The 21,848-nt window shown below is 59.5% G+C and overlaps 1 protein-coding gene across 1 annotated transcript; it reads right to left on the bottom strand.

Annotated features, from left to right (window-relative positions):
- Window positions 1–1,775: 1,775 nt before the first annotated feature.
- GRAMD1A (GRAM domain containing 1A) lies at window positions 1,776–16,569 on the bottom strand. The gene is made up of 19 exons (XM_036492642.2): window positions 16,396–16,569; window positions 11,258–11,468; window positions 11,153–11,173; window positions 10,697–10,781; window positions 10,480–10,583; window positions 10,306–10,401; window positions 9,679–9,759; window positions 8,405–8,517; window positions 8,138–8,294; window positions 7,726–7,924; window positions 6,840–6,983; window positions 5,759–5,877; window positions 5,519–5,661; window positions 4,520–4,623; window positions 4,234–4,407; window positions 4,061–4,148; window positions 3,214–3,321; window positions 2,982–3,102; window positions 1,776–2,221 (listed from the first exon to the last, which is right to left on the bottom strand). Exons 1-19 carry the CDS (start codon window positions 16,401–16,403, stop codon window positions 2,129–2,131), a joined length of 2,169 nt encoding a protein of 722 aa, XP_036348535.1. The 5' UTR covers window positions 16,404–16,569; the 3' UTR covers window positions 1,776–2,128.
- Window positions 16,570–21,848: the final 5,279 nt, after the last annotated feature.

Below are 21,848 nucleotides of genomic sequence, written 5' to 3'. Positions count from 1 at the left end.
AAAAACATGAATAAACATTTTAAAAGCGTATATATTTATGGGCTACGATGTGATGTTTGATCCATGCATACATTGTGTGATATCCAATGGGAATATATTTATCCTTTCAAGGATTTACTATTTTCTCTACCGTGAAAACATCCCAAATCCTATCTTGTAAGAGCGAGTGCCCCTCCTCTGAACAGTTGCCCAGGTTGAGGGCACTGTCCTGTGCCCACCCACAACCCCAGCACCTTGAGAGCTGATTTGCCCTATGCACCCACCAATCCATGCTACTCAGCTTCCCTGAGCCCACTTTTAACTTTACCATTGCACCAATGCGGAAACTAAGGTGAGGAGAGGGCCACTCCTCTTCCCAGGGGCAGGCAGGTGGGTCTAGGGCCCTGCTGCAGCAAGAGCAGGTGGCCTAACCTACCGGAAGATTCCAGCCAAAGGAGAGAACAAATGGGCTGGGAGGCCACCAGTGCCGTCCTAGTTTCCAGTTCTGGGTGGGGAGTCAAGTCCCAGAATACCCCTGGCCCTGGGGCAAGAGGAACCAGGGCAAGGGCTGGGCCCAAGGCCGAGGGGCGGGGAGCTGGGGAACCGGACACCTTTGTGGCTGGGCTCCTACGCCAGCACCTCCTAAGCTGTGAATTCCCCTGCAGAAAATAACTCTCTCCTGGCTTCCGGGCTTTTCCTCCTGTGGGGGCTGGGGAATGGGGGCACGCCGAGGACAAGCCTTGGCAGCAGACCTACTGACAGCCTGACAGTCTCATGGATGGATGGCCTACTATGGGCTCTTGAGTGATAACTCACTCATGGGGTTGGCTCTGTGGCATGGTAGGCTAATCCTCTGCCTTCGGTGCCAGCATCCCACATGGGCACTGGTTGTGTCCTAGCTGTTCCACTTCCAATCCAGCTCCCTGCTTATGACCTAGGAAGGCAGTGGAAGATGGCACCAGTCCTTGGGCTCCTGTACCCATATGGGAGACCCAAAAGAAACTCCTGGCTCCAGATTGGCTCCAGCCAACCTAGCAATTTACAGAGTGGGCTAGTAGATCTTTCTCTTTGCAGACTTGCCTTTCCAATTAAAAATAAATAAACCTTTAAGAAAATAACTCAGTTCCTCCAACATGGTAGGTGCCAACGTGATATCTATCTTACAGGCTGGGAGACTGAGGCCCAGAGTGTGGGTAGCTCTCTGGGATCACATAGGCAGAAGCCAGCCTCCCCTGCCCTCTGCCCAATCCCTGTTCCAGGCCCCTCTTTCCGGCCCCAATCCTGAGTGTGAGCTGAAGTCCTCCCTGACTGGGCCGTGTTTGTCTCGTAACTCACTGCTTGCATGGGCCAGTGTGTGTTTCTGAAGGGTGGCAAGAACCTTGCCTCTCAGCGTAGTCCCTGAGAGCACAGTCAGAACCCCTGAGGACCTGGTTAGAAACGCAGAGTCCCAGGCCTGCCCCACACCTGCTGGCTCCTCACCTCCAAGGGTAGAGTCTAGCAGGTGGCTTTGGCATCAAGTCTCTGGGAGCTGCTGAGGCCATAGGCCATACCTTGCACTCCCCATCACTCTGAGCGACAGGTGCTGGGGTGACGCTCATTGGTGGAGACGTGAGGACCAACCTGGTCCAGATGACGGTAGGACTACTGAGAGGCAGGACTGGGCCACAGCCCACGTGGCCTGGGGTTGGCCCTGGAAGTACTTCTTTGGATCCTTGAGGAGGCCAGGTGGTGGTTTCAGAGCCCCTCCCCACTCCTGCAGGATCTGTGTGCGAGGGATCTACAGGCACTGCCACAGCTATTTCCAACCCTTTATTGGGGCTCTGTCGGCCCCCAATAAATATAATACATTAAACCCAGAGCTGAAGGAGTCGTGCACCTAGGACACACCTTCCCTACAACCCCAGCCAGGCAAAATAAGTTAGTGGGGGGACCGCCCACGGCCGGGCAGGCAGTGGCAGGCTGGACTTGCACACGCCGGTCTAAAGTGCATCTTGGTTCTGTGGTCCCCACGAGGTTGGTGGCGGTGGCGGCGGTGGCAGCGTGAGCCCTGGCCGGACCACCGGGAGGTTTCCGGCGCTCACACTGTGCCAGCAGTGGCCGCCGGGGCTGTGTGTGTCCATCCAGGATGGCCACAGGGCCCCCCCAGTCCTCAGGAGAAGGAGTCGTCAGGCTGCGGCTGAGTGTCGAAGGGAGGGTCCGAGCCTGCGATGCCCTGATGCAGCTTCTCCAGAGAGAACTTCATCTGCAGGGAGGAGGGGGCAGTGGGGGCGGTGTACTCCTCCCCGCCACCCCTCTTTCCCCCAGTGGACAGGCTACAGCCCTGGCCTCACCCAAGGTCAACCACACCGCACCCCGGAAGGGGCTCTGTGCAGGCCCAGGAGGCAGGGAGCCTGGGGTCACAGTCTGGGTGGCCTTGGCCCCCAGGGAGGTGTCCTCTGTAGCAGGCCCAGGATCAGCCTGGACACACACCCAGAGCCCAGGCTAGGGCAAGTGCAGGTGAGTCCTAGAGCGGGCAGAGAGCTGTTGGCATCTCTCAGCGGTTGTCAGGTGATGGGCCATGCGTCGCTGCCCCATGTACAGAGCAGGTGGCCTATGGCCACATGGTCAAGGTTGCCCACATCAGGTCACGCACTAGGATTTGAACAGGTCTGAACAGGGAGTGGCTGGATCAACCGGAGAGTCCCTCTCTCACTCTGACCAGGTGGTGTCCATCACCCTGAAGTGGGGAGGGGAGAGGAGCCAGCCTTCCCCAGGCCACTGTGAGGAGGGGTTTGGGAGCACAGGGAGAGAGCAGGTGACCCCAGCAGTCGACAAGGGCGAGTGCTTTGGAGCTGCAGCCCCTGCCTTGGGAGCCAGGCTGTCCATCCAGGATGAGCAGGGTCAAGGGCGGGGGTTCAAGGGAGACCTCTGGGCTTCTCTCCAAAACGCTTATTGCTTCCAACCCAGTGACCCGCCCCGCCCCTCAGTCGCCTTGCAGGGTCTCCAGTCCACACTGCCCCTACCTCGTCCAGGAGCTCCACAGATGCTCGCAGGATCTGCCTCCACTTGTGTACCTCCACGCTGTGGAACTGCTTCTGCAGGGCCAGGATCTCCGCCCACTCTGTGGCTGTCTGGGGGAACTTCCTGCAGGGACAGGGATGAGGACACGGGGCCTGAGCTGGGAGCCCTAGCCTTCTGAGGTCTGTCTCTGGTGTGTCAGGGGGAGGATCCAGCGCCCCAGGGCCCCCCACTCACCCTTTGGCCAGGGCCAGGCTGTGCCAGGACTCAAAGGTGTGGGCCGTCCTCTCCAGAGACCACAGGCGGTAAAAGAGGAGGGCGTTGAGGGCGATGAGGACGATGAGGCTGGGGAGGGGTCAGAGGTCAGTGTCCAGGGACCCAGCCTGAGAGTTCTGTGATCCCCTCTTTCCCCAACGCATACATATGATGCCTTGAAGGGCACCATGGTCACCCCCTTTCCAGGGGGAGGCAAGAAACTTGCACAGGGTCACATAGCCCCAGGCCTTGGTGGCTGGGGCCCCAGGTCACCTCCCTGGGGGAGTTAGGTGGGCAGCTGTTGCAACCAGGGGCCCAGATCAGGGAAGGGACACAGGCATAGATGGGGGACCCTACCTCACACAGATCCTGCAAGGCAGCCAGGAGGAGACAGAGAGGTGAGAGCCAGAATGCACTGGCCGCCCCCCACCTCGCCCCCTCACCCCCACCCTTGACTGGCAACATGGAGCTGAGCAGGTCAGAGGCCCTGGTTCCCCAGATGCAGGCTGACCTTCACCTGCCAGGGTCAGCCCTGGCGTCACTTCCAGTTCCTCAGGGTATCCCCCTCATGCCCATCATGGCACACCTACAGTCCTGGTCCCCCATTGCTTCTCATCGCAGGCCTTGGCAGGGCTCCTCACTGCCCACTTGTCAGACCAAACAGAGAGTCTCACTGGCCTCCCACAGTCCCACCACCTTGCACTACCCTTTGCCTGAGCCTACCCAATCCTGGCCCCATCGCCCTGCCCCAGGGCTGCTGGTCCCAGCCCGTCCCCAACAGGACCCAGCTCAGGCACAGCACGGAGTCCTCCAGGTTGGCCTCACTCACACAGCACTGATGAGCACCAGGGCACTGGGGATGCCTGCCCCGGGGCCTTGGTCCATGGTTGGTTCAGAGAAACGGGAGCTAAGGGAGCCTGCAAAACAGCAGCCCGGGTCAGGCACTCCAGCCTGGTGATCCCATCCACCCAGGCGCCACCAGCCAGCTGCATGCGTGCGTACCTGAGGGGTGCAGGCCAGCCCGTGCCCCAGGCTCGGGTTCCGGGTGCTGGGGCCCATCGCTGTGACCTCTCCAGCTCAGGGGTCGCTTTCGCCTCCGCAGGCCTGGCAGCAGCCCCCGGGCCTCCTTGCCACCCTCCTCCAGGGAAAGCTTCTCTGCTTTGGAGAGCTCTCGCTCTGTGGAGACGGACAAGAGGCTTGTGGTGGGCAGGGAGGGTGGGTCCTCACCAGGGCAGGACCTGTGCCTCCCTCCCTGTGCATGTGCACAGCAAGCCGCCAACCCCCTTACCCAGGTGGTGGAAATAATCCTCAATGCCACTCCACGAGTTCTTCTCAATGAGGGACTTCACAAGGCTCCACGGCTGCTTCCGGTAGCGGATCTCGGAGGACACGCTGGGTGGGTGCACAAGGGCGGGGCCGGGGCGTGCCTCAGCCTCCAATGTCCCGCCACAGGGTGGGCCCTCTGTCCCTCACCCACAAAACCAATGTGGACAGATGCCCATGGCTTCCCTGGATGCCCTCCAAAGTGGGGGGCTCAGGCTCCTCTCAGCCCCTGTCTGGTTCTGCCTGCTTGACCTGTCCTCCCCACTTCCCCCAACCTGGCTGCTACATGATGGGGTCTCACGGGTTCTCTGGCCTTCCAGCCTTCCAGGCCGGATACTCCATGGCTGTCCAGAGAGCCTTCTCATCCACAACCGCCTCCCTTGGTCACCTGCTCTCATCCCTGCCCCTATAAGCTGCAGCCAGAGGGAGTACAGGGGCTCCTGAGTTAGATCAAAGTCCTTGGGCTGGCAGCTCAGCCTTGGCTACACCTCACACAGCCAGACACCACCTGCGGCTTCCTGGCAACCTCACCCTCACCTTCACTGCCCCAGCCACTCTGGGCAGCCTAGGCCTTTGCCTGGGCACACCCCAGAACTACCCTCCCTGTTCAGGTTCTTAGTGAACTTTTTCCTTCTCAGAAGCCCCTGCCCTGAGTCTTGTATTTAGCATGCACCCCCACCGCACCTCCCAGGGCATGCTGGGCAGGTCTGTCTCCACTGCTCTTCCACTGTTCAGTTCCCCAGCAGACCACGAACTCCCCAGGGAGATTCCTCCGCTCTGGACCCAGCCCCCACGCCGGCCCGGGGAGCCCACCCCAGGCACATGGAAGATGCTTAGAGGCTGACGACCAGATGTTCCCTTGAACCCGGGGTCCCTCGCTCTCTCCAGCCCTCTCCCCTGTGATGAGCAAGGAAACGCCGCTCTGCCAAGCTGGAGCCCGTGCACCGTGGCTAGCCCCACTCACCGGAGCCGGGCCTTGTTCCGGGCCAGCCCCAGGATGCAGTAGCGGTGGGCAGTGTGGAAGTAGTCCTGGTAGGGTATGCCGTGGGTCAGCACTTCCGAGTCCACCACACAGCCGCCTGCCTGTGGGCCGCGCCGGAACAGCGTCTGTGGAGCAAGAGCGCAGGGGTTGGGGAGTCAGGGCCTCCTGCTGCCTTGGCCACCAAACGTCCTACCTGCCTAGGCCACCCTGTGCCTGGCCTACCTGTGTCTCCACCACGGAGGCGCTCTTGGGGCCCAGCGGGTTGCTAATGGGGATGGTGTAGGTCAGTACTCGGCGCTGGTGGCACTTGCTGTCCCCGCTCCATGGGCTCAGAGTCACATCTGGGGGTGGGGGGGCAAGAGCAGGATAAGGTGGCCATGCCCCAGGGCTGCAGGTTCCCATTCTCTGGCCTGTGTCCCTAACCCCTCCTTACCCCTCTCCTTGCAGCCCCACCTGCCAGCCAGGAGTGGGCTCAGTCACTCATGTGGCTTCAACTCCCTCCCACTCTCATTGGGACCAGCCCTGGCTCCTCCCATGAGAATCTGACCCATGGACCTACAATCTTCCAACCATGTTCCAGGAAAGCCCTCAGATCCCTGGCCCCCCACGCCCACACACAGGCTTCACCATCTCCCCTCAGATATACCCAATGTCCTGGGCCCTGTGTCCCCTGCCCCTGCCTACTAGCAGTTCTAAGTACTGCCCCTGTTTTAGCCCAGCCTGGCCAGCCTAGGGTCCCTTCTGGGTTGCCTGGTGTTGCTCTCCATATCCAGTCCTGGGATAGCCTCTGCCTTATCTGCCTAGAACAGTCCATGGCTTCCCAGTGCCCCAGAGACAGTCTGCCTTCCTCAGACTGACGGGCAAGACTCCCCGGGCACCAGCCATTTCCACCCACAGGAGCCAGTCTCCCGGGCGCCTCGGAGAGGGTCTTTCCAACAACACACACAGACCCATGGGCTCCTCTGCTGGAGCCCCCTTCTCCAATGCCCCATGGCAAGGGCCTCTCTGGTTCAGCCTCCGGGGGTTCCTCTCCATACGCCCTCCCGGAAGCTCCTCTTCCTGCAGGGTCCGTTTGGATTTCCTCTCCTCCCAGCATCCTTCCCTGACACCTGTCATAGAGACCTACCCCCTCCCCTGGCCTCTCCCAGCCCTGTAAGCCCTTACTGAGCACTTTGTGTCTATGCCGTTCTAGGCACCGCTCTGGTAATAACCAGGGGGTTCTTAGGCAGTCCCTGTAACGTGGGAACCATCACCATACCTCCCCTACCACCACACTTAGGGTCCCCCAGCCCCACCTCCTAACCTGTGAACTTGCACTGCTGCAGGAAGCCCTGGAGGAAGGGCGAGTCCGAGAACAGCATCTGCTGCAGCCGCTCGGCGCCCACGTGGAACACAGAGTTGATGAGGAGCCGGCCAGAGAGGTCAGGCAGCAGGGCAGCCAGGTCAGCTGCGAGACAGACAAGGGCCTGCAATGTTGTGGGGCAGACTGACAGACCCAGCTCCCTCCCAGAGGGATTAGCTTAAGGTGGGCTCATGCTCCCCACACCCCCTGCAGCCCTTGCCTAGGACTGCACCCCTGGGCTGGGCATACCCTGCCCCCAGGCCCAGCCAATTGGGATCAAGGGCCAGCAGTGCTCAGGCACTGATTGGTTCAGCTTGGAGAATGTGCCCATTTCTGAGCCAATCAGAGTCAACCCCAGGGTGTTCGCCACTTGGAAAAGCACCCTGGCACTTTCTGTCTGCTAGGTTTGTCAGGCCAGGCCAGGGCCATCTATGCCCCAATAAGGTGCACAGGCCACCTGAGAATCAGTGGGCACACACTAAAGGAATTCTTACACTAACAACAATAACAGGAAAAAACCCCAGCTGACACTTTAGTAATTGGCCTAAGCATCCTGCACGCACCAATGTAGCAACCCCATGACACAGGTGTTATTAGTAGGATGGCAACTCCGTTTTTCAAATGGCCAAAATAAGGACCAGAGAGGTAACACGACTTTCTCACAGTGGCATGGCCAAGACTAGAACCCCAGCCCTCTGCATTCCACGTCTGTGTCTTATGCACCCTGCCGGGGGCACACCAAGCAGAGGCTGGCACAGACGTCTAGCCAGCAGTTTGAACAGCACCCCTGCCCAGTGCCCATGATTTCAGTCCCATGAGCCAGGATCAGCAGGGGTAGCAGCCTTACCCTCCTCCCCGGTGGATGAAGAAGAGTTACTGGTGTCCGTCAGCAGCTCCTCACTGGGCAGCAGGTCCAAGGGGCCCAGGGAGGTGGGCCCGGCAGGCGGGCTGGGCTCTGTGCTCGGGGGCTCCACCACCGGGGTGGCTGTCTGGCTGGAGGATGCGTCGGGTTGGCTGTCGGTCTGCTCCTCCTTGTCCTCCTCCGCCTGCACAGAGGGGCCTCATCCAGCCTTGCCCACCTCCGTCTCCCCTGTACATCACGCTCCTGCCTGCGCCTTCTGCCCCTCCCCTACTTTACTCCCCCTTTGGCTCAGTCCTTTTCCCCACCTGCCCACTTCTGACCTGTCCCTCGCCCCCTCCCCTTCCCTTCTCCTGTGTGACCCTCTCTCCCACCCCATGCCCAGCACCCTCCTGCTCACCACATGGTCTGCGTCGCTGCTGGCGCGGGAGAGATTGGGGGTGAGGCGGCCACGGCGTGAGCCCACGGGGCTTGGCTCCTGGCTGCGGTCAGCAGCCCCTGCGGTCGATGGGGCGATGTCGCTCAGGGCAATCACATCTCCCACCTCCTTGGGGCTTCTGCAGAAGGGAAGTGGAGGGACTGCTGGGTCCCTGTGACCCCACATCCCTTCCTGGGTCTTCCAGACACCCACCTTGGTCCACTTGACACAACCCCTGTCATGGCTCACCCGAGACCATTCAGCTGCAAGGGGCAGACATAGTCCTCATCCTCGCTGGTGAGGCCCAGCTCCGAGCCGTAGCACTGATGCACCAGGTGCCAGAGCTCCCGGGGACTCAGGGTCTGACGAGGTATGAGCTTAGGGTCAGTTCTTGTCCAGAGCCCTCCCTGCCAGGTCAGCAGTTCCCCTGGCTACCACCAGGAGGAGCACGACTTCTAGCACCAGCCGGGCTCCCTAGGAAGCCACCTGCTTGGACCCACCCTGGAGAGGGTGGCGCCTGGGGCCTCAGACCTTCCCACTACCCTTATCACTCTGGCCCCATTATGGGTCCCATGGGTACAGTGAAGAATGTGGAGACTCATGCCTGAGTTCATATGAGTGACCACCATGAAGTCTGGGATTCCAGCCTGATGAGCCAACGCCCTCATGCCTCCTGGGCTGTCCTGCTGAGCCCGGGGCCTTCAGCGAGCCCTGGACAGAGCAGCTGGGCAGGGATGCTGATATAAGAGCGATGGTGACAGCAGCAGCTGGTGTTCTTTCAGCCCCTTCACCTTAGTGCACTCATCCACTCCCCAGCCCTGCTGGACAGCAGGTGCCAACAGCACCTTTGCTCCGGACCACACTGCAGACACACACACAGCGAGATGCCTGCGGTCGTACAACCAGGCAGTGGCAACCCTGTGATGTGATTCCGGAGGTGCTGCTCCAGTACGTGGGAGCCTGGGAGCTACCTCCTGGGCTCTCCAGCCTCTTTAAGAGCCGGCATTCCTGAGCAGTTCCTCTGGGTCCTGGGAAGCAGGGGTGGAACCGGCTGGACCTTGGGGTTCAGTGGCCTGCCCCAGGGATGGGACTGCAGTGCCTCTGTCTTCACCCTCCTTGGTGACTGCCCCACCTCCCTCAGGCTTCTGAATGGGATCCTCTAACATCCTGGCTCCCAGGGGCAGCCACAGCTGCAGCCCTGTCCCTAGGGACAAGAACAACTCCACCACCCCACTAGGACAGGACCACATGGTACAGCTGCAGGAACTGGCCGACCTGTGCAATGACATCGCAGCACATGTCCATCCTCCTCATCTTCACGTGTGGGCAGGGAACCCTTGCCCCAGCCTCAGGGGTGAACCCTGAGTGGTTCACACCAATTCCTCTTTCTTTACTACGGCCCCTGTTCAGGGGCCAGGCACAGCAGCTCGTGACTGCCTCCTGGTGGTGGCCATGGAGGAAGCTGCAGGTGCACCCAGCCCGGAGCCTGTGGGTGTTCCAGCCCAGGTCGCCCTCAAACCTACCTTTTCCAGGAGCGCGTTCTGCCAGAGGCGGAAGATGAGGAGGAAGCAGCGGTCACGGGCCCCAAAGGAGGTGAAGAAATGCTGCAGGTGGAGAACAGGGCAAGTGGCGGGAGGCATTCTGTCTGCAGCAACCCCTTTCCTGAAACCTCCCCTCACTCCTCCCAGCATCCACTGCACACAACACAGACCCCATGCCAGTCCTATGCACAGGCTGGTGTCCCCGGGATAAGACGGTAGCCGTGGCCTTCCTCAGCGCCAGCCTCTGGGCTGGGGCTGGCCCTTGATGGGCAGGGCCCCTTGTCAGGCCACCCTGGTCCCTGGCAGTGATAGGTGGACCTACCCATGACCAACACCACACCAAAGGCTGTGGGCTAGGCATTCCTCCCCCCCCCCGCCCTTCCCGTTCTTGCGTGGCCACTGATGATACGTCATCCTGTGAGCAGTAAGCAGAAGCAGGGGGTAAGGGGCTTGTGAGGAGTGGAGGTATCCAGGCCCTGATCCCAGATGCCCTGCAGCACTGCCAGACCAGGGCCTGGCAGATGCAGTCTCCAGTGGGGCATGGCTGCACCATGCTGGGAGGAGCATGGGGGATCTGGAGGGGCAGGGGCAGGGCTCCTCCCAGCTCACTTTCTCGTTCTCTGTGCAGATCTGGATGGCGTTGGGGATCAGCTTGGCCGTCTTCTCCTTCTTCAGACACGTCACTTCTTTCAGCTGGATGGAGATCTGTGGGGCGCAAGGTGGCAGGTCAGAGGGGCTGGAATCCCACCCTGCCACCACACTTCCCCATGCCCGGGGCCTCACTGTGGTCTCCCAGCGGAAGATGTTGCTGTAGAAGCAGATCCAGTTCTCCGAGAGATAGAGGCGGCCTTGGAGGAGGATCTCACGCTGCAGGGCACAGGAGTAATCTGAGAATAACCAAGGGGAGAGACGAGGCCCACTGGAGTCAGTGGCTGCATGGTGGGACCACAGCGTGGGGTGGGGACAGGGGTGAACGGTGGGCCTGGGGCACTGGCCTCACCCACAATGAGCCGCTCGGCCTCCGGCAGTTTGCTGAACAGCTTCCGGAAGTCCTCGTTGCGCTGCTTGTACGTGGGGCTCAGCATCTGCAGGCAGTGTGGGGGGCGGGCACGCTGTCAGTTCTGCCCTTGCTAAGCCCTGTCCCCCACCTCCCACTGTCTCCTTAGCCTATGGGGGCTCTGGGGGACTCAGTGTTTATCCCACTGCTGGCTTGGGTCACCATGACGATGGTGGCCACTTCCTGTCTTCTTCCCCAAGCCACCCCTGCCCCTCAACCTGGTGCCTGGGGCACTGCTATGTCATTTATGAAGCCAGGCTAGGTGGGGATGGCCTGCGAAGGTTAAGCGACTGCCCCAGGCTCACACAGCACCTGTCAGCCGCAGAAGCTGTGACCCTGGGTCTGTTCGTCTTGGCACCCATCCTCTGCCTCCCACTTACCCCCTCTGCCCACACTTACGCTGTACCAGCTCTGCATCTTCTGCAAGAGAAGGGATAAGGGTCAGAATGAGTGCCCCCATGGCCCTCCCATCCTCCCAGCCCCCCAACCCGGGCTGGCACCCACCTTGCTGTTGCGGATGAAGTTCCGGCTACCCAGGCTCTGGGTGCTGGGGGTCCCGGGCACTGCCCCCTTCTCCGAGGAGCTGTCTGACCCTTTCTCCACCATGCTGCCTGCCTCTGCCTCAGGCGGGGGCCGGCTTGGGGGCAGAAGCTGCAGCCGCTTCCGCAGAGATGGGGAGCTGCTGGGAGTGCTCCGGCCAGAATGTGGGGTGGTGCTGGGGGCAGGGAGAGAAAACGGGTGCTATTGGGGAACACTTGCTGGGGTCTGGGTCAGGACCACATCCGCTGGCCCATCCAGCAGCCCACTGATTCTGATCTACCCACCCACACACAGAGCCGTCTCAGCCAACACCTGCTCACCACCCCTCCAACTCCAGCCACCCCACTCCACTTCCAAGCAGTGCAGCTCGTAGCAGGTGCCCTGGTCACTTCATGTACAATCCAGGATGACAGACACACAGCCTCGGCTGGTTGTTTTCATAACAGGAAGTACTTTCAACAGGGCCAGCTACACCACAAGGCTCCGAAGCACCTGCCAGGCTTCAGAACTCAACACATCACTCAGGCCTTCACTACTGATGGAACAGACTCCTCCCACTCCCCCCATGCCAACCCACCCCTGTTCAGCTGTCTCAAGGGAAAACAAACTGTAAAGCCTCTCTTCCTGTGTTTCTTTCCTTCATGTCTCATTCCTAACCGAAACCCAACAGCTCCGAGATCTGTTTCCCATACTCGCAATACGCCTGCTTCTTCCTGCCCCGGCTTCCAGGCCTTCTCACCTCCTCCCCACCAATGGGAGCCTGCGGAACACCTGAGTCAGGTCAGGGTCCTTCCTCCAGGCTCAGAGCTCTGCCCAAGACTGCACCCTGCTCCAGCTAAAAGCCCAAAGTCTTGACCATGGCCAAGGTCTCAGTGACTGGGTCCTCCCTGTTGTCACGCTCTTCCTGCTCCATTCCAGGGGTCTCAGCCTCCTGCAGTACCTTGTACTTTCCAGCCTCAGTCCAGGTCAAGGCCTCGGGCCACATGTCTGCCTACTGGCCAGGCATTGGCTCACTGTCTAACCGGTCACACCCCACTCTCTCTAAACTTGCCTTGTTGGCATAGTCACTTTCTTAATTGCCTGCCCCGGAGTGTGAACTTTAGGAGGTCTTGGTTGCCACTGTGTCTGTCCCCAGCACTCTACACAGGAGGCGGTGGCATTCCCGCACCAGCTGCGTGAGCACAGACCGCGAGCCGCGGCAGCAACGGCAACTCCTGCTCTTGGAGAAACGGTGAGAAGGCGGAGGCCGAGCAAACAGAACACTCTGTGACTGGACAAACATCACGTGTCAGCAGGGCCACAGGGCTGCCAATCGGCAACTTTCAAGCGACATGCACCGCTGGCTCCTTATCAGGAACTGCTGTTAAGTTCTCTGTAGGATAAACTTTATTATTCTGCAAACATCACCTAACATTCGATGCTATCGTCCCTGCCATCCTGGAGGAAGAGAAAGTGAGGCGCACCGTGAGGGCCGCTCGCCACAGGACGCATGGCCCGATGTTTGCAGGGGCACAAGCCCAGCCAGGAGCCGTCCCCCAATTCAATCTAGGGTGCAGGGCACCTTGGGCTTGTCTCTAGTTTCAGACCTCAGCACTTGCCACCCCACATCCTATGACAGGTCTGCTTAGTACGTACATCTGCGGTCGCCCTGCGGATGGGCCTGGGTGTTTTGAGGTCACCACCCTGTCCCCCACCCCACCCAGAACACAGTGGAGCATCTCTGTGTGACACCAAGGTATTTCAAAAAGCTCCTGCAAAACGGAATTTAAAGAGAAGCTTCTGTTGGTATGAAAAAATCTTGAAGGTGCGTGTATACAACTTGTATACAATGGGGCCTTCCAAAACTTCATGAGGAAAATGCGGAGGATGAAAAGAAAACTAGACACAAAATGGCAACATTTTGCAGCAAAAATAAATGTATCTTTCAGTTCCACCTCTACCCCCACCCCCAAAACTTTTCAAAGTACTTGCTGACTAAGAAAAAGCATTTGTGGAGCCAAATAAATGAACACAAAAGCTGCACTGCTGGTGGCCGGAGCCATTGCCACTCCCTGGTGCCACCCCCGAGGCTTCCGCCTTCCCGGATCTCCTGCTCATGCCCTGCCCACAGGGTCTGCTCGCCACCTGTGTCTGTCCTCCCTATAAAAGCCCAGGCCAGGCTACTCCATCTGTGTCTTCCCCGTCCCGAGCCCTCTCTGTGGGCTCCTGTCTGGAACGTCCTCTCACTCCTACTCCAGCACTCTCCTTCCCAGGTGGCCCAGGGACCCCTCACCTCCTGCAGGTCAGAGGGGTCTCTCCCAGCACCCAATCTCCCCTCTTCCTCCTCTGCTGTCTCCCAGGGGCACTTCTGTATCCCCTAGGTTCTCCTTTTCACTCTGAGTGTCCCTGGCACCGGGCAAAGAGCTTGAAGCCCAGCAGGTGCTCCCCCACCCCGTCGTCCCGCCAGCCCAGGGGTGCACTGGCCACCTTGGACTTGCAGGTTTAGAGGAAGTAGCAGCATGGAGTGTGGGCCCCAGAGTCTGTACAGCACTGTCATCTTCCTCCACCCTGTGCCAGACACTACGCTGTGTTCCTCATCCCCACGGGACCTCAGCAGCCAGGAGGAGTCTCCATGCACCAGCCCCAAACTCAGGCACTTACTATTGGGCACCTACCTTGCCCCTGGCCCTGGGGACACAATTTGCACAGCCTGCCCGCCCCTGCCTGTGGGGATCTGTCCTTCTGAGTTCCAGGCAAACCCCGCAATGAAGCTGCTGACCTCAGCCATGGGCTGCTGCTGCCAGCAGCCCCCAGCCCCCAACAGTTATTCCAACTTGCAGGTTCTGGGACCCTCTCTCCATCTCCTGGGGGTGGAAGTTGGTAGGAGGCTAAGGACCAGGAGGGCCTACTGCTGCACATTGAAGTTGGAGAGCAGCAGAGAAAAAAGGACGGGAAAGCTAGGGGTGGACGTGGCTTCCGTTGTCAGAGTTGGCTGGGGCGGCGCTGCGCCAGGCTCACTTGGGCCAAGCTCTGGGGACAAGGCGCAGATCTGGCAGGGTGGGAGAAGACTGTTCCGATGCAGGAACATCAAGTTCAGGGCATGAAGGAGCTGGGTAGGGCTGAGGAGGTGCAAGGTGGCCGGCAGGGAGAGGAGTGGAGGAGCAGCACAGGGCAGTTAGGAATGTGGGCTCCATGGGGGTGGACAGGAAAGGGCTGCCCCCCCCGACCTGACCTGGAAGCTGCAGGTCTGGGGCAGGGCTCAGGGGCAGGAAGCTGAGGCCAGTCTACAGTGCACGCACAGGGCCAGGTTCACACCTCCAGCTACTTCACCAGAGCAGAATAAAGAGGAAGTGTTCCAAGGGGCTGCCCTACCAGGCCCACTGCGGGGGAGGGAAAGGGGTGCCAGGAGGACCGCTGGGGGGGCGTGGGAGTGGGGTGGGGACTCAGAGCAGAGTGGGGGTTTGCACCGCAGACACCACACCCCTCATTTCCTGGGCCTCCACAGGGCAGGCACACAGTGCAACCCACTAAGGGTAGCAGACAGCCAGGGTAGGGGCAGACTGCGCTTGCCTGCAGCCTGGAGAAGTCTCTCTCCCTGCTCTCACACATGCAGGTGGAGCCCAGGGAGCAGTCACACTCAGACACAACTGCTGCACCCCAATCACACAGGGCTGCTGGGGGCGACAGAAGCACACCCACACCCCCAATGCACACAACAGAAGTCCAGGTGCAGCCACGCAGACACAGGCCCAGTGGGATGCCAGGGAGGGGTAGAGGTTCCCTGCACTCGCCTGGGGTCACCATGGGGAGGGGCCTCGGTGGGAGAGCCAGTGTAAAGTGCCAAGGGGCAGAGAACCCAGCCTCGCTCCCCCACGACCGTGGACACCCAAGGCCCTAGGGGCTGAGGACATACCTGTAAAGTGGCCATGTAATGGCGTGCACACGGGACATCTTTACAATGAAGTGGAGGAGGGACAAAGGCCAATCCTCACTGAAGCCTCCACAGTCAAGGGCAGACTGAGGAGCGAGGACCCCACGCCCACAGAGAGCCATGAGGGGTCTCTGCCTCGCCCTCTTGCTCTAACACTCCACACACACAAAGAAAGCCACAGAGGGTCACAGGCCACGTTACCAATGGATATACAAAACTACACACACACACACACACACGGGCCTGGGACACAGCAGTGTCACACAGCCACACACACAGGGCCTGGGACACAGCAGTGTCACACAGCCACACACACACACAGGTAATTTACATTGGCACAGGGAGCTGAACAAAAGCCTCGGGCATACATTACAGGCACACATGTGTACACCCTGCAAAGCTCAGCTAGACACACACCCGGAGCCACAGGCTGAACATGCACACACACACCAAACGCACAGCCAGGGGCACCCCACAACAAAGCTGCGACTCAGCACACACACGGGGAACCTGCACTGGCACATGGACAAGGAGACACACCACACGCACAGGATCACCAACCCCACAGCCACGTACAAGGGTGTCCCAGCCGTTTCTGCAATTCACACACACGAGAACCCACCCCTATCCCCACACCCACTCCAACACAGGCTGCTGTCCACAGGGACACACACATTCAAGTTCATCATCGGAAACATTGTTGTGGACGACCTGGGAGGAACTCGGGCCCCCGGCACCAGGTCCACGCGGGAGTCCCAGCCCCCTACTCTGACCAGGGCTATGGGAGGAAGCTGCCCGTCAACCCCTCCTCACCCCGGGCCGGCGTCGGGTCCACCGCCGGCCTCCCCAGACAGAGAACCAGCCCAGCTCGGGGTGATGGGAGCTCCCCACAGGCCGCGCCGCACCCAAGAGGAGACCCCGGCCTCCTCGCAGGCCCCCCACACCGAACCCGCGCCCCACAGCGTCTCGTGCGCCCGCGGCGGGACCCCCTCTCCAACCATGGCCGCCCGCATTCCACCAGGGGCTGCGCCCCTCGTCTCTCCTCTGCACCCCACCAACTCGTAGCCGCTCCAACCTAGGTCCACGTGTACGAGTTCGGGACCGCGTGCCACCTCAAGCCCGCGTAGCCGCCCCCTCCCCGGCGCCCGGTACCCGGTGCCCGGTGTCCGATGCCGGCGGCCCCGGTTCTTACTCGAACATGGATGCGGCGCGGCGGCGGCGCCCCGGCCGCAGGGCAGGGTACGGCAGGGCACGGCAGGCCCCGGCTGCGCGCCGGGCTGGGCTGCGCCGGGCGTCCCCGCAGGGGCCCCGGCCTTGCCTTCCGTGCGGCCGCCGCCCCCAACCGACCCCGCCGGCCGCACAAAAGGCTGGAGCCGCCGAGGCCGCCGCGGCGTCAGCGACTCCCCTTCCTCTCCCCGCCCCGCGCGCGTCACGGCGCCGCCCCCGTCCGCAGCCCGCTGCCGCCGCGGCCTAGACACCCCGAGTCTGCAGGGCTGCCTGATGGCCGCTGCCCTGCACCGACCAGCTGGGGAGCCCGGTTCTCCCCCCGGCTATCTGCAAGGGGTTCCTGTAAGGTGGGCAGCGGCCAGGGAAGACAGGGAGGCTAGGATCCGCGCTGTGGGGCTGGCGGGCTGGACTGGGGCCCCAGTGGGTCCAGCAGTGGGGCAGCGGCATCCAGCCCCTCCCTACTACTACCTGCGTGGGGAAAGGGGCCCCGAGGGACACGCCACAGCGCAGGGTCAGGTTCGGGCTGGGGTGCGGTGGGGGGGGGGGGGAAGGAAGAGGGACTGCGTGGCTGCTTGGACCAGTGGGGCAGCGGAGGTGGCCACCCCATGCTCGGCGGCCATGACCCGCGGCCACCTGTGCGAGCCACTATCTCCTTGCTCACCTCATTCCAGCCAGGTAGGCTTCCCATTCTTGTCCGTTCCCAAAACATCCTGGGTTGTTTTGGGGGTAGGGGGAGGAGTAGGAAGATGCAGGCCCAAACTGCCCTTCTCTTGCTTTTATATCCCCATGTAATTGATTTAGGGTCTCCACCTGCAAGATCCTGTACCCCCACACCAGCCTCCTTCTACTCCCCTCCCTGCTACCCCCATCCTGCCCCCAGCCTGCTCCGCACCTGAAGCCACAGGCAGCTCACAACTGCACCCCCCTCTGGCTTGGTCCCTTGGTCCCTTTTGTGTTTGAAGTACCTGGTCTCCTGAGGTGCGGACTACACAAATAGGGCCCTGTGTACCCCTCTCCCCACCACCTGTACGTAGGAGGCGTGGACCGCTGTGCCCCTTTGGAAGGAAGTTGCTGCCCAGACTTCCCATCTGTGGCTGTGCCCTCTGAGGTGCCCATTGCTACGCCACCAACGTGTGCTGCTTGACACCCAGATGTGCCCACTGGAGAAGGATCTACAGTTAGGCGACCATGGGGTGATTTGTGACTTTTTTTGTGCCTGACACTCTTCCTCAGGCATGTGCAAGTTGCGCCGCGTGACTTTACTCTTTACTCTTCCAGGATGTTTCTGGTCAGAGCACATGTCAGTTCTCTGTGCTCCCTGTGACCTTGAATTTCCCAGCTGCTATCTCCTTGGACCAGGGGTCATTGTTTGTCTTTTTTTTTTTTTTCTGCTGAAGAGCTACAGCAGGAAATACTTCCAACTCCAGCCACCACTTAGAAATATACGTCATGGTGCATTCATTGCAGGAAACCACACACGCTTTCCCTGTGCCTGGCACTGGTCCCTGTTCACAGTTCTGTCCTGTTGTAGTTTGGGCACAGTTTGCAACCCAGAGGCCCGGCGCCCGCTCCTGGCTGCCATTTCTGTTGGGTTTCTAATTTTCTGCTTCATTCATGCCCTTGTGGGGTCAGACCGCACTCCATTCACCTGAACAGAGACAACCTCAAGGACCCCCTAGCCCAAGACTGAGCCGAGAGAGAGAGAGAGAGAGAGAGAGAGAGAGAGAGAGAGAGAGAGAAACACTCCCAGCCCCACAGCCCCTGCCTGACCTGTCCTGGGATGGGCTCTCCAGCTCTAGGCTCCGTGACCTCCTCGAGCGTCGTTGGAAGGCTGGCGTGCAGGGGGGAGACTCCCCATCGCTGCTCGGGGTTATGTGAATGGAGGGCACCTCCAGGAACCTCCATGGTCCAGGGTCCAGGGCCTGGACTTTCCCGCCACAGTCCTGAGGCTGCTGCTCCTGGCCACAGCTGTGCTCCCCTGGGGGTGCCCATGGCAATGACGGGGAGAGCTCAGCCATAGGTAGGGTCGTGAGCAGCCGTGTGGCCTCTGCAGCAGAAAAGAGAAAGCTGAAGGGCAGAGGCCCTGATCGGAGTCCCTGTCACCTGCCCACCACTCGTATAATCCCAGGCTGGGAACCAGAGAGCTACCAGTGACAGTCCCACATGTGCCCACTCCTCCCCACTACCCCACATCCTGAGGCCCTCCCCCAAGTCCTCTGGAAACTGGAGATCCTGTTGTGACATCCGAGGATGGCCTGGCAGTGTCCATGCAGGGTGCCCAGCTCGGGACCTGTCACCGGAAGCACTTGGTTCATGTCCACAGGCATCCTGGGCCCCCAGGAGTTATTAATGTTTCTGAGCATTCACGAAGGCCAGGCATGCCCCATGTGTACCCAGACCCAAACCCAGCATCCCTCCCGGCAACCTGCAGAGGCCCGGGCCTGGGGCCGAGAGTGGCCCCTGGGTGCCTTAATGCTTGCTTCTCCCAAGATGAAGAGAGAGTGCGAGGGATGCCCGGCCAGGACCTGTCCGTCCTTAGGCCTCATGTTCTGATGGATGGGGCTTCTTGGTACCTAAATGCCCTTGAACGCTGAGATTTACCAGGGTTTGGAGACACCCCCAACCTTTGCAGGCCAGGCCTGGACCCTCCCAACTGCCCTACCTGCTGGCTTCCTCTGCTTTGTGGTTTCTCGGGGTTCTGAGCTCCAGGGAGAGCAGCAGAAGGAGACGGGGTCCTGCCTTGGTCCTGGGGAGTCCTGGCTGGGCAGAGGCCCTGACCTTCAGGCCGGTCGAGCTAGTGGGCCTGGCTGGAGTCATGTTACCCTCTGGACAGCTGTTCCAGGAAGAGAAGGCCCAGCGGCCGGGAGCCAGGTATATGGCCAAGCAGGAGACTGCAGGGGCTGCCCCTCCTGCCCAGGGGCCATTGAGGCTTCCCCACCATGGTGCCTCCCTTGCGTGGGCCAGCAGTGGCCACCGTGTCTCCTTTAGAACTGCTCCTGCAGAGCTGACCCCGAGGTGGCACGGTCCAGCATGTCCTGGTCCCCGTCTTGCCATAGCATTCTTAGTGGTCCTGGCCTAGGAGACACACTGCCTTCTGGAGGACTGTGACTTCCAGCCCAACTCAATGATGTCCCTCTCACCTGGTTTCTAAAAGCACCCCCTCAACTACTGAGGGTGGGTATTTCCCTCTGTTCCTTTATTTATTTATTTTTAGATTTTATTGATTTTATTGGAAAGACAGATATGCAGAGAGAAGGCATGATGGACAGAAAGATCTTCCAAACCTTGGTTTACTCCCCAAGTGGCCGCAATAGCTGAAGCTGAGCCGATCCAAAGCCAGGAGCCCAGATCCTCCTCCAGGTCTCCCACACGGGTGCAGGGTCCCAAAGCTTTGGGCCGTCCTCGACTGCTTTCCCAGGCCACAAGCAGGGAGCTGGATGGGAAGTGGAGTAGCTGTGATATGAACTGGCACCCATATGGGATCCTGGTGCTTGCAAGGTGAGGATTTAGCCACTAGTCTACCACACTGGACCCTCTCTGTTCCGTTTTTACCACCTGCATGTGAGAGCTGACACCTGGAAGGTGTGTAGCCCACACTGGGTTATGCTAACGGCACTGTGAGCCCCTGCTTACCACCAGTGGGAACCCCAAGACCCGCCTCTGGCCCATGCCAATGCCCTTGGTCTGCCCTTCCAGAAGTCTCCGCCACCTTTCATTGGACAACTTTTCCTTATATGTTTTTTCCCTTTCCCTTTTAACTTTTTTGCTTCTTTTCCCTTTGTATTTTTCTTTTTAGCGGTTTATTTTATTTATTTGAAAGTCAGGGTTAGAGAGAGAGATCTTTCGTCTGCTGGTTAACTTCACAACAGCTGGGGGTGGGGCGGGGCACAGACCACGAGCTCCTTCTGGATCTCTCATGAGGGGGCAGGAGCCCAAGGACTTGGGTCATCTGCTGCTTTCTCAGGCACATTAGCAGAGAACAAGATTGGAAGTGGAGAGCCAGGGCTTGAACCAGCATCCATGTGGATGCCAGCACCACAGGTGGCAGCTTTATTGGCTACGCCACAATATAGGTCCCATTTCTTCTTTTTTTTTAAAACATTTATTTATTTTTATTACAAAGTCAGATATACAGAGAGAGGAGGAGAGACAGAGAGGAAGATCTTCTGTCCGATGATTCACTCCCCAAATGACCACAACGACTGGTGCTGCGCCGACCTGAAGCCAGGAGCCCAGATCCTCCCCCAGGTCTCCTATGTGGGTGCAGGGTCCCAAGGCTTTGGGCTGTCCTCGACTGCTTTCCCAGGCCACAAACAGGGAGCTGGATGGGAAATGGAGCTGCCGGGATTAGAACCGGCGCCCATATGGGATCCCGGGGCTTTCAAGGTGAGGACTTTAGCCGCTAGGCCACGCCGCCAGGCCCGGTCCCATTTCTTTTTGAAAAAGTTAATTTGGGCCACTTCCCATCCAGCTCCCTGCTTGTGGCCTGGGAAGGCAGTCAAGGACTGCCCAAAGCCTTGGGACACTGCACCCACGCGGGAGACCCGGAAAGAAGTTCCTGGTTCCCGGCTTCGGATCAGTACAGTGCTGGCTGTTGCGGTCACCTGGGGAGTGAATCATCGGACAGATCTTCCTCTCTGTCTCTCCTCCTCTCTCGGTATATCTGACTTTACAATAAATAAATAAATAATTAAAGTTAATTTATAGCTGAAGGACGGAGTTCCAGTGGCAGGTGAGGATCTTCCATCCGCTGGTTCATTTCCCACATGGTTGCAATAGCCAAGGTTGGACCAGGCTGAAACCAGGAACTGCATCCGGGCCTCCCGCGTTGTACGAGGGGCTCTAGCACTTAGGCCATCTTCCGCTCTGTTCCCAGATTCATTAGCTTGGAAAATAACAGAGTTAGATCGATCGTGGAGCAGCTGGGGTTTGAACTAGCGCTCATATGGGTTGCCGACATTGCAGGTGACAGTTGAACCCACTGTGCCACATCGCCAGCCCTACTCTCTGGTCTTTTTTTTTTTTTTTTTTTGCTGCTGCATAATATTCCAGGGCAGGGATATGTGGTCATTTATTTATCTAGTTTTCTAGCCATGGACACTGATTTTTTTTTTAAATATGATTTTCCAGTAAAATGAACAGAACGATCATGAATGTTCCCAGAGAGGCCAGATCCCACCGCTCCCTCACATGTGTGGGCTCAGGTGTCCAGACAGGCTACAGCCCTGCTCTTGGTTACCTGAGATGGCTATCAGACCTGGTCTTCCACTCCTGATCACACTACAGACATGGTTGGTAGTAAGAATTTTATTCTGATGCTGTATTGATATCTTTGCGGTATTGATATCCAAGTTGAGCACCCCGACCCAAAATGCGCAAACCCAAATGCTCCTAAATGGAAAGTTATGTGGGTGCCTC

This window comes from Ochotona princeps, chromosome 16 (assembly GCF_030435755.1).
Source record: "Ochotona princeps isolate mOchPri1 chromosome 16, mOchPri1.hap1, whole genome shotgun sequence".
In the NCBI taxonomy this organism is placed as follows: Eukaryota; Metazoa; Chordata; class Mammalia; order Lagomorpha; family Ochotonidae; genus Ochotona; species Ochotona princeps.
Note: the sequence above shows the minus strand (reverse complement) of the source record. Positions and strands in the feature narration are given on the sequence as shown.